The sequence below is a fragment of the Perognathus longimembris genome, chromosome 20 (genome assembly GCF_023159225.1).
Source record: "Perognathus longimembris pacificus isolate PPM17 chromosome 20, ASM2315922v1, whole genome shotgun sequence".
In the NCBI taxonomy this organism is placed as follows: domain Eukaryota; kingdom Metazoa; phylum Chordata; class Mammalia; order Rodentia; family Heteromyidae; genus Perognathus; species Perognathus longimembris.
This window is the reverse complement of record NC_063180.1, coordinates 40,815,550-40,828,082: the sequence shown is the minus strand read 5'-3', so window position 1 is coordinate 40,828,082 and position 12,533 is coordinate 40,815,550. Positions and strand designations below refer to the sequence as shown.

The following is a 12,533-nucleotide window of genomic DNA, read 5'->3' as shown; positions in this document are numbered from 1 at the left end:
GTCCCTACCGCCTAGGGCTTATGTAAGCGTCTCACCACAATTTTCCCTCTTTCCTGACCTGAGAACAATCTACCTGCAAGGTTTGTTATCATCAACTTGCTGAACCAGGTGCAAACACAGTTGTCCTGTGGTTTTCATTGCTGCAGTTAAATATTTAAATTTGGTCTAGAGACTGCATTTCTTTTTCAGGGATAGTGAATTTAAAAAAAACAAAAAAACAAAAAAAACACTCTTCATTTCCTGTGCTGAAGAATCTAGTCAATTACTTAATTGCAGAATAATGAGCACTATTTCCACTTCCAAATCCGTATTCTTGTCATTTTAATGGGATAACTGCCAGGAGGTTTGTACAAGCAGGAAGAAACTTGGTTGTTTATGTTTCTTACTGCAAATAATCCGAGTTGATGGCGTGAAACACTTCAAGATGAGCAGAGGATTGGGGTTGTTATTTTGTCGTTGTTATCGCTGCTGCTTGTGTATATGGTGAGGGCATTCATTGGGAAAGGTCAATAATTAGTGTTACTCAAGAATACCTGCTTCCCCTCCCCCACCAGTAGGCCCAGACTTCTAGAAGCCAGAGAGTTTCGCCCTCCTCTTCAAATTCTCTACCCACAACCCTATTTCTTCTTTCATCATCCAAGGCTACAGCAACATCGTGGCCCCAAACCATGGACCTTGCTCTCTGCCTGGGTCTTACCTACCATCTAGGGGGTCCTGGCCTTTGCTGCACGTAGACTATAACAATCTATGGTAAATCCTAATAGCCTTTTGGTCCTACTTGTTTTGTTTTTAATTTAATTTAATTGCTAAGGTGATGTACAGAGGGGTTACAGTTACACACATAAAGTAGTGAGTACATTTCTTGTCATACTTGTTACCCACTCCCTCATTGTTCTCCCAAGCTGTACAGTTATATTGTCTTGTGAGTATTGTGATTGCATTGGTTCACCCCTTATCCTTTGTCTCTTTGATGTTCCCCTTCCCTTCCCTAATTCAGATAAACATGTATATAATACCCAGGGTAAGGAAATCAAATACAGTAACAGCGGGGGCTAAAACATAAGAAAGAAAAAAGAAAAAAATACTCATATAGTACATTAAAAATAATAGTAATAAAAAAACCCTCTTGTTTCCATATCTTGGAGTTCATTTTGTGTAGCATCATCTTGTATGATCATAGCTATTGAGCTATTGTGTTCCTCTGCTGGGACCATCCTAGACATTTACTAATACTTGTTTGTTTCAATGAGAAAAAAAAATCACAGAAATTCCAAACAAATCTATGGTATCTCTGTGGCTTGAATGTTAGTGTTTCTTGCTTGATAAAGAAGGAGGGAAGGAAAGAAGAAGAGAGAAGGCGGGGGTGGGGGTGGGGAGGAACTCCATTAGATTATCAAAGGACTTTATATTCCTAAAAGAAGACCAAAGGAATCAGTGAACCTGGATGAGGACCATTTTGTTTGTAAAGTTGTTGTGTTTTATTATGGTTTTATTTTGCTGTTGCCAGCATTAGAGGTTGAACTTAGAACCTGGACACCGCCCTTAACATTTTCACTCGAGGCTAACTATCTACCACTAAAGCCTCAGCTCTACTTTCAGGTTTTTTATGGTTAATTGGAGATTAAGAGTCTCTCAGATTTATCTGCCTGGGCTGGCTTCAACGTGGGATCCACAGATCTCAGCCTTCTGAGTAGCTTAGGATTACAGGTATGAGACTCCGGCACCTAGCTATAACGTTGCTTTTCTATTTGTGTTTTTTAAAAAGAAAGACTTGGTTCTAAATGCAGTTCTTACTTGAATATTTCTTCATGCTGACCTTCAATTCTTCAGAACACTTACATGGCACAGAGAGGTTTTAACTGAAAACATCTTAAATGATCTTGATGAACTACCATAGTTCAAAGCAGCTACGGTGACCCAGACTAGCTCCCCTTTATTCAAGGTACCCCAAGAGAACTCGGTTCTCAGTACACTGCAGAAAGCTGGGTGCCAATCCACTTGCTTTGTTTTTTCCTTCCTCTCTGTGCTGCCTGAGCTCTCCATTGCATCTCAAATCCCAAGGCCCACAGGCTCCTGCCCAAGTGCACACCAGCGATGCTAGAGATTATCTCCATTGTATGAATATGAAGAAGTCTCAGACATGGGTGAGAGCAGAGGCACAGATGTTCTCCAGAGGGGTTCAAGGGTTCGGGCTCAGAATCCTCACTCACCTCTCATCAGCCGTGCTGAACCAAAAGGGCTGAATTTCTATCTCTGCCAAGCTGGTGGAGGAGGCCCGGGGTCCCAGGATCCTCACTCTGCGGAGATTGCCCTTTGTGAGGAGAAGCCCACCGCACTGAGGATTTGCGGAGGGTCTGAGACGTAGATGGAGCACCGAGATATGGTGGAAGGAGGTGTGGCAGGAATGTCACAACATTGGCATGGCTTTCCAGTTATCTGGAGCCAGCCTCATTTCCTTTATTTTTGCCAGTCCTGGGCCTTGGACTCAGGGCCTGAGCACTGCCCCTGGCTTCTTTCTGCTCAAGGCTAGCACTCTGCCACTTGAGCCACAGCGCCACTTCTGGCCATTTTCTGTATATGTGGTGCTGGGGAATGGAACCCAGGGCTTCATGTGTACGAGGCAAGCACTTTTGCCACTAGGCCATATTCCCAGCTCCAGCCTCATTTCAGAGAGTTGGATTTTGCCCATTGAACCAGCAGTTAAATGTTCAAACATGTCTCCCTAAGTGCACACGACCTGGTATTCCTGGATCTCAGTGTGACAATTAACAAATTAATTAATGAATTCATGATTTGTGCCATACTGGGGATTGAACTCAGAGCTTGAGTACTGACCCTAAGCGTATTTTTTTACCTTCCCCCTTCTCTCTCTCTCTCTCTCTCTCTCTCTCTCTCTCTCTCTCTCTCTCTCTCTCTCTCTCTCTTTCTCTCTCAAAGCTAGTATTGTGCTTCTTGAGCCACAGCTCTACTTCTGGCTTTTTGGTGGCTAGCTTGGACATAGGAGTCTCACAGATTTTCCTACCTGGGCTAGCTTCAAATCACGATCCTCATATCTCATCCTCCTTGAGTAGCTGCGACTGTGTGAGCCACAGGCACATGTTGGGTAGAGAGGGAAGAGAGAGAGAGGGAGGGAAGGAGGGAGAGAGAGAGAGACTCTTGCATCCTTCAGGCCTAGTGTGGCACTTAGTCCAGATGGCTTTTGAATTATGGTACCTGCAATGATTTCTGTCTGATGCCCAGCCTCTCAGGACCCATAATGAAACTCCTTTATCTCTGCTTCACCCACATGGCCTAGCACATGGTAAGGTGCTGAAGAAATAGTTGTCAAATGCCTGAATACATTTCTACGTACACAGATACATCCTGGGGCAGTCTCAGGGCCGGGCAAAAGAACAGGCTTTGCCAACTAAAATTGGTAGAGGGGCTGGGCTAATACCTATGAAACATATTGGATATGTGTCACATTTGCTAGCTAATGCTTCCTCCCAGAACCCACACAGGCCACCCACAGGCATCCCAGCAACTGAGTGGCTTCGCCTGGCTGTCCATCAAAGGGTCCCACCCTTCTCGTCAGCTTCTTGCCTTCATGCCCTGGTGTCACCCAGTCCATTTCAAGGGTTTGAGGTAAAGAACACAAGCCTGATTTCCCCACCTCCATCTGAGGTCCTGTGAGGAGTTCAAGAACTCCTGCACCCACCCATCAAGCCAAGGTTCCTATTATTTCCAATGAACTACCAGAAAACTGGGAGTGGTAGAGACCCAGCCTGGAGCAGACAAAGCTAAGCAAGAGTGGAAAACGCTAGCTGGGTGCTTGTGGCTCACACTAGTAATCCTAGCTATTCAGGAGGCTGAAATTTGAGGATCACAGTTCAAAGCCAGCCCAGGGAAGGAAAGTCTGTGAAACTCTTATCTCCAATTAAGCACCAGAAAACTTGGAAGTGATACTGTGGCGTAAAGTGGTAGAGCACTCGCCTTGAGCACAAAAGCTGAGGGACAGTACCTAGCCCCTGAACCTGAATTCAAACTCTACAATGACCACCACCACCAACAACAATAACAACAATAACAAATAAACTCACTGATAACCCCTCTGGTACAGCATCCTTATAATAAGAATAACAAATATTTAATAATTAAAAAGAAGAAGAAATGGACTGCTGGTTTGTATCCCCAGCAGTGTCATAGGACTTATTAGACACAGCAGATGCAGGGAGTTTATTTTAGTACTGTTTGTTGTTATTGTTTGTTTTTTGCCTTCCCTAAGTTCTCCCCCCATTCCCACTCAGACTCCTTCTGCAAACACAGAAGGCCCAAACTGGGACAGCAAGGCTGTTGAAAATAAATCCCCATCCTGAGTTTTCAGACCATAAGTGACAGGTGGACTCCTGGAAGAAATTGTCACACACACACTCTCCTTCTTCCTGGCAAACCATGTGAAAACCGCACTGTGAAGGGGGCTGGAGCAAGAGCGCTAGACTTCATGACTCAGACGCAGGGCTGGATGTGAGGCTCGGAATTAAAGAAAGAAAGAAAATCCTCCAGTCCCAGTAAGGAACTCGCTTGGAGGAGGTAATAGTCATGTCGCACAGCCGTTAGTCGCTCCTGCTGATCTCTTCCCATCTAGCTATGCCACCATGACGTTGAGCGTTTGGCTCATGACACCTTGTGCCCTTTACCCAACACTGATGGCTGTGGTGGAGGCGTGATTATATGTGGACATCGCCATCAGCCTCGAGTCTGTGTAGACGCGAGGACTCGGCTAGCCAGCACCATTTCTACATCAGCAAGCACCTTCCCCCTCCGGGAGGCCTCTCCTCTGCGTTCCCATTACAGAATGGATCTTCTGTACCCGCCTTCCCCCTGCACCTATATTAAGATGTAGGCGTTCATACTCAAGGATGGTGACACCAACCAATGGGGAGAGGACTGCCATGGACAAGCTCATTTGTTTTCCTCATAGTTCTCAAAAGGACCCTGGAGGTCCATGCAAGATGTAGGAGGGTCGGCTGGGAATATGGCCTAGTGGCAAGAGTGCTTGCCTCGTATACATGAAGCCCTGGGTTCGATTCCTCAGCACCACATATATAGAAAATGGCCAGAAGTGGCGCTGTGGCTCAAGTGGCAGAGTGCTAGCCTTGAGCAGAAAGAAGCCAGGGGCAGTGCTCAGGCCCTGAGTCCAAGGCCCAGGACTGGCAAAAAAAAAAAAAAAAAAAAGATGCAGGAGGGTGAGTCCCGGAGAGAGGGAGAGAGGGAGGGAGGAGGACATCTCTGAGCCCAGGCTTCTATTGTGGTGATTCTATGATAAGGGACAGAGGTGAGACGGGGCAACCAGGCTTAGGATTGGCCAGTTCAGGGAATCTCATAGCTCGAGGGAATAGAACCCATTCCTAGTCCTTCGCTACCTGAACCATGCAGGACAGGTAGATCACGATCTACTAAGTCTGAAGCTCAATAGATCAGAGCTCCAGAAAAGAGATATCAGGGCAGGGGCTCGGGACTGAGGAGATGGATATGAAAGGTGAGCTCAGGGGCAGCTGTGGGTGCTGGGTAGCCCTGAGAGCACAATCCTTCTAGAACCAGCAAGGTACCAGATGCCCAAACATCAACATCCCGATACTAAAGGACACACGACAGCGTCTCGCTTGTGAAGAGATCTCATTGGCTTTCACTGGGTGCAACATTGACAATGATCAAGCTATACTGTATTCCCAAACCGCTTTGTCAAGTGGCAAATCATTGGTACAACTATTTAGAGATAATAACAATAAAATATTTTTATGCTTTTTTTTTTTTTTTTTGGCCAGTCCTGGGCCTTGGACTCCGGGCCTGAGCACTGTCCCTGGCTTCTTCCCGCTCAAGGCTAGCACTCCGCCACTTGAGCCACAGCGCCGCTTCTGGCCGTTTTCTGTATATGTGGTGCTGGGGAATCGAACCTAGGGCCTCGTGTATCCGAGGCAGGCACTCTTGCCACTAGGCTATATCCCCAGCCCATTTTTATGCATTTTATTGCTATTGCGAAGGTGATGTACAGAGGGGTGACAGTTACAAAGTCGGATAAAGAGTACATTTCTTTTTGAACAATGTCACCCCTTTCCCTCGCTCTCTCCCAGTTTTACCCTCCCATCCCCCCCACAAGTTATAGAGTTCATTTTCCACATAGTGTCCAATAAGGACCACTGGCGCATTTGCTCACCCTTCCTCCCTCCATTTCTGTGCCCCCTCGTGCCCTCCCAAAGACACAAAGATAAACACACAAACAAGATAAAGGGGAAAAGACACACAAAAATAGCAACAAAGGAGTTTATTTTGATAAATATTGTTTTACATGATCAGATGCACATAGGCCTGGTGCCTTTGTGTTCCTCCTCTAAGAAGATCCTCCTTTGTTCTCTGTGTATGAAAGCCTGGAATCCTGTATCATTTAGCATGTCCATAACAAGTAATGAAATTGAAGTGACACTAAAAAACCTCTCCATCAAGAAAAGCCCAGGACTCAGTGGACCTGCAGCGGAATGCTCTAAAATACTTTTAAAAATTGAACATGCTGTCTTTCCACTTCCAGCCGCAGGTATAGAGTCCGATTTCCCCATGACTCTATGAGTGTTGAGCTACAATGAAACTGCCCTCCTTAGGGTTTCCTGTCAACCCTTTAAGTGAATCTTCTTTCCCTGAATGGCTTTGCATGTTTCCTATCTACTAGCTCACTTGCCTAGGTGGATGGGCTTTGTGACAATTTTCACCGGTGGTGGGGTCCACCACCATCCATCCACGTAATGCCAGGTATACAGGGCTACCTGTGGATGGATGTGGAAAATAACTCTCAGCTCTTCTCATCATACTGCCTCCCATGATTCCTCCTTCAAGACGCAGATGGAATCTATAAAGATTCTTCAGCCCAGTTGGATCTTCCTGCCTCCCTTTCTCCCTCTTTTCCTTCTTCCTTCCCTCCCTTTCCCTCCTTCCTTTCCTTTCCTTCCTTCCTTCTGTCCTTGTTTCTTTTCCTTTCCTTTCCTTTCTTTTTGCCAGTGCTGAAGCTTCAGGACCTAACCTCTGTCCCTGAGCTTTTTTTTTTTTTTTTTTCCTTGCTCAGGGCTAGTACTCTAACACTAGAGTGACAGTTCCTCTTCTGGGCTTTTTTTTTTTTTTTTTTTTTTTTTTGACAAGCATGGGTAGTTAATTGAAGATAACAGTCTCATGAATTTTCCTGCCTGGACTGGCTCTGAACTGTGATCCTCAGATCTCAGCTTCTTGTGTAGCTAGGATTACAAGTGTGAGCCACTGGCTCCTTTCGAATGTTTATGGGCCTTATAGAACCGTGTGTGTGTGTGTGTGTGTGTGTGTAATAATTTGCTGTGCTGGGGATCAAACCCAGGATATTGCGCATTCTACCACTGAGCTACATCCCCAATCCAAAATGTGTGAGATAGTTGGTTAGCCTGTGTGAGTTTTGTCTCCCGTTGCTGCGCAGTAATGGAAAGACCGGGTTGACATCTACATTTGGCCATTTTGAAGCCTCTCTGCTCTAAGAAGAGCATGAAACGGCATTGTCGGAATTAGTTACACCTAAGAACCACCTTGGGAGGCAGAGATGAGAATATCGCGAGGCTCTGGTGAAGGCGTCGTCCCAGATGGGCTCCTGAGCTGACCCTGAGCCACCTCTCACTGGGCCTGCAGGGAAGGTATTGGCCGAAGGGTTCCACTCGCCTGTGAACTCAGGAAAATCAGTGCTTGGAACGCCAGCCAGGTTTCCTGCCCTGGATGGAGTCTTTAGCTGTTTGCCTTTGAATTTTCAGCTCAAGTTCTTCCATGTCAAGGTTTAGAATGTTCTATGACTGACACCAGATTACCAGATTTTCAGATGCTATTTGTCTGTCTGTCTATCTATCTTCTACTCATCTGTCAGTCTATTTACTGTCTACCAATCAACACATTGATCTATCATCGACTATCTGTCATATGCCTGTCTATAGCATCCATTTTTCTATCAACCAACTTATCTCTTAATTCATTGCTCTATCATCTACTAGATCTATCATCTACTATCTGTCACATGTCTATCTGTTGTATCTATTTTTCTATCAATCACCTGACCTATCACCCATCCACTCTCCTATTTCTATCTATGTATCTACTATCATATGTCTAGATCTATCTTTTGTGGATCAATTGATCAGTCTATCATCTATCTTTCTATCTCAATATCGACCTATCATCTATAATTTCTTTGTCTATCACCAGCATCTGATTTTCTGCTTACCTATTAAACCAACTACTTTGCAAAGAAAGAGATAGGGAGAGAGAAAGAAAAAGAAAAGAAGGTAAGGAGTGACTTTTGTGGGTGTTTACTTATGTTTTTCTCCCTTCTCCTACATCCTGCTGTGGCTTCAGGCTCTTATGCTCCCCACCTTGATATATCATCATAATCAGGTGTTGTTATACCCAGTGAATACAGAAAGGGCCATAGTAAGCTAAAAACAAACAAACAAAAAGAAAGGTGATAAAGTGCAGAGAGACCTCCCACAGGCCATGCAGTCTTCAGTGGATATTTCTAGAAGGCTTGTATTTATACCTCTCTCAGAAGGAAGTGGAACGTGTCTTCAGTTTATGAGCATTTGCAGCCTGGGGCTCCTCTGCCATGAATTGTTGAATACACCTGTCGGCCTGGTGAGACACAGCAGCTCCTTCCTGCCCCCCTGATTTTATGAGGAGGGGGAGGAGGCCTTTATTCCTATACAGTTATCTCTTAAAATACAACTTATTTAATTTTCCTTCTCAACTAAGCACACCAAGGCATCGACAGGCATGACACACATCTAGTCATAGACAGGTAGCCATTAAACCTGAAATCAGTCTTCTCAAGATAAACAGCCACTTCTCTTCAGAACCAAACCGAGACTTTCAGTGGTTGAATGTGGCCAATCATGGAGGAATTCCACCTGTCGACCAGCACAAACTTAATTTTCTTTCTTTTGTTCTCTCCCTCTCTAGGACTATACCCTCACAATGTATTTCCAACAATACTGGAGAGACAAAAGGCTCGCCTATTCTGGAATCCCTCTCAACCTTACACTGGACAATCGAGTGGCTGACCAGCTGTGGGTGCCTGACACGTATTTCTTGAATGACAAGAAGTCCTTTGTACACGGTGTGACGGTGAAAAACCGCATGATCCGTCTCCACCCGGATGGGACGGTACTGTATGGGCTCAGGTCTGTCTGCCTCTTTGGGGCCAATTTTTGTACTTGCATGGTACGTTGCCTTGAATGTCTCACTTGACGATTCGAAGAACGAGGCTGTGTCCTCAGACTAATTAGGAAACATCCAAGAAACACTCAGAGCTTTTCAGGGGCGGGCGGGGTAGTGGGGAGCCATCCCATTGCCCAAAGATTTGAAGCATGACTGTTACTATAAATAGTGACCAAGTGATTGCAAAGCAGCTCTCTTGCCTGGATTGTACCTAATTGGGTTACCCTATCCAAATGCACAGATCCTCTTAGGATGGACTTCCCCTATCATCGCCACAAAGGCTCATAATTAATATTGTTCTGACACTGCAGAGGCTTTTAATAAAGTTTTTTTTTCCCTCTCCCAAAGCTATTTGGAAAGCCGGGGGAGGGGATGAGGAATGTCTGCTGTGCAGATTATAAGATATAGTCTCCATGGAGTTTTCTTGAGGTGGTGTCGTGAATATTTATGGGAATGACTAAGTGAGAGGCTTTCCGATGAGAAACAGCTTTCTCCAGGTCTTCTAATGCAATCACTCAAATCAGAAAACCAGGCTGCCTTCCTGTGCTTGCAGAAGGAGGCCTTGGGCTTTCCTGGTTGCCCAGGAAACCACTAGACCTTCCCAAGATGCTTCATCATTTCTGGTGGTTCATTATTTTGAATATTACTCTGCTAAATGATGCTCTTAAAAACCTCTGTCTCTTGCCTTGGCTTTGCACTGGGTTTTGTTTTTCTGGGGCGGGGGGGGGGGATGGTGGTGGCTAAATGGGGTTGTGTGTATGTGTGTGTGTGAGAGAGAGAAAAACAGAGAGAGACACAAGGAGAAACAGAGGGACAGAGATAGAAAGACACGTGGAAATATACAGGGAGGCAGTGATACAGAAAGACTCACAATTAGAGAGACAGTGATAGAGACAAAGAGAGACAGAGAGACATGAAGAGAGGCAGAGAGACATGCACACACTAAGAAATAGAAACAGATAGACACAGAATCAGAGGAAGAGAAAGAATGTGTCTCTGTCTGTGTATCTCCATTTTCCAGCCTAAAAACTGTACCCCCCCCCCCCACCTTCTAGGAGTTTTGAGTGCAGCACACATAAATACCTCGAAGAAAAGACTTACTGCAAACTGTTCTGGAATTCAGAGCCTTCTTAAGAAAACTCTAGTGGCTAAAACTGTGATCATAACAATAAACACTGAAATTCCATCAATGTGGCCTACGTTGCTACAAGATGGAAAAAGGAGTGATACAATAGTTACTTAAACAGAAAATGCCGGGTGACTTTTGAAACCACAGCATGAGAGCAAAAGAGGGAAAAACTCTATGGGGGTGGTGGGAACTAACACATGTCAATCCATTCCTGGTTTTACTGCCAAGAGTCTAGCCTTAAAGTTTCTTTGGGAGATTTTCAGCATTTAGTTGTTATTGTTTTCCCCCTCCAAAATGAGAAATGTGTTTGTGAAGGTCTTGGGAGGTTCTGACAAGTACGTCGGTGGTCCAAAAATGTTCCAGCATTCTTGTGGCCATAGGAAGTGTTATTTATCTGCCTCTCACCTCTCCATAAAAACTGGAAATAGAAGAAGCCACTGTGTGGGCACTGTATGTGCCTGTGTAAGTTTGTGTGTTCATGAACTTGGTACACATGTGCATGCGTGTGTGTGTGCGCATGTGTGTGAGAACTAGAAGTTAATGTTAATAACTAAAAGTGAATCTCTGACATTGAGCTTTTTAAGGCAAACATACTATTTGGGTTCTCTCCAATTTTACTTTTGCATTCTTCATTTTCTTAACAGTCAGAATCTGTCAGTATGTCTTTGTTAAGAGCAAAGAGCTTTAAGTCTTTGGAGATTAGAGTTATATAACATGTAGGAAAGTACTGTAATAAATTTCAAAATTATGTTTGAAACTGTTAGATTTAGCAACCCCAAACAGGTAAGATATAGATAGATCTTTATTTATAGATATCTCTATATATACAAAGATATAGATAGATCTCTTTATATAGATATCAATACATATTTATATAGATAGATCTATATATTATGTATCTGTTTATATATAAATATGTATTTATATTTCTGTTTTTATATATTTATATGTTATGTATTTATTATAAATATGTATTTGTATATAAATATATAGATATAGGTTTATATATCTATATATAGATATCTTTATATCTTGATATATGTAAAGATACCTATAAATAGTATATATAAATGTCCTTATATATTTACAGATAGGTGTAAAATAAAAAATAAATTATGTCTTTATCAGACAGTTGGCTTATAAGTTTATATGTAAAAGTTAAATAATTCTGTAATAATAAATTATGGGAAAGTTTTTAATAATAAATTTTGTATTATGGCCTAAGAAATAATATCTTAGTCAAATTTACATCTATTTATTATGCCTATTAAGCAGCATCTTAAATATATAGCTCTTTTTATTCAAGTGTCATCTCCATATGTTCCTGAAGTGTGTTTATCCAGAGTGCTGCATTTCTGTAAGATCTGTTCTTCAGAGTTGTGTATATTTGGACAAAGTGCCAGGAAGAAAAACTCTAGTCAGGTGCCATTGATGTAGACTTGTCATCCTAGCTACTCAGGAGTCTGGGATCTGAGGATCAACAATCAGAGTCATTGGATAGAAGATAGACAGACAGATAGATAATATATTTATTATATTGTATATATGTACATATATCCCATATACACACATACACAGACACACACACACACACACACAATTTGTGTGGCCAGCACTTGTAACCACAACTATTTCCAGCCAATTAGTGCAAATGCTCCTGGACTCACATTAAGCCCATCAGGATTTTCAAGCACACAGATGTGGGAAATGCCTGAAATTCCCTAAGCTACACTATCAGAGCTCAGTCATGTCCTTACTGCACAGTGCCGCTTGGCTTCCGCTCTGGGTGGAATGGGGAGGTAGACCCGAAGCTACAGCTCTAGATGATGCCCAGCTTTGCAAGATCACATATTGCAAAATTCAAAACTAAAACTGTGGTTTGTAACTGAAGGCATACTGCATTTGCACCATGGTAAAAATAAAAAAGCTGTAGTCCTAGACAGACGCTGGTGACTCACACCTGTTATCCTAGCTACTCAGGAGGCTGAGATTTAAGGATCAAGGTTCAAAGCCAGCCTGGGCAGGAAAATCTGTGAGACTGTGATGTTTAGTTAATCAGCAAAACATCAGAAGTGCAAGTGTAGTTCAAGTGTCAGAATGCCAACCTTGAGTAGAAAAAGTCAAGGGACAGCCCAAGGCCCTGAGTTCAAATTTCAGT

At 43.5% G+C, this 12,533-nt stretch overlaps 1 protein-coding gene across 2 annotated transcripts in view; it reads left to right on the top strand.

Annotated features, from left to right (window-relative positions):
* Nucleotides 1-12,533, top strand: part of Gabrb3 (gamma-aminobutyric acid type A receptor subunit beta3) — a 170,703-nt gene that overhangs the window by 111,589 nt on the left and 46,581 nt on the right. For both annotated transcript variants that reach the window (XM_048369315.1, XM_048369316.1), the window contains one exon: nt 8,989-9,209. In XM_048369315.1, the coding sequence (XP_048225272.1) occupies nt 8,989-9,209 (221 nt within the window). Of the gene's footprint in view, nt 1-8,988; nt 9,210-12,533 lie in introns of those variants that run through there.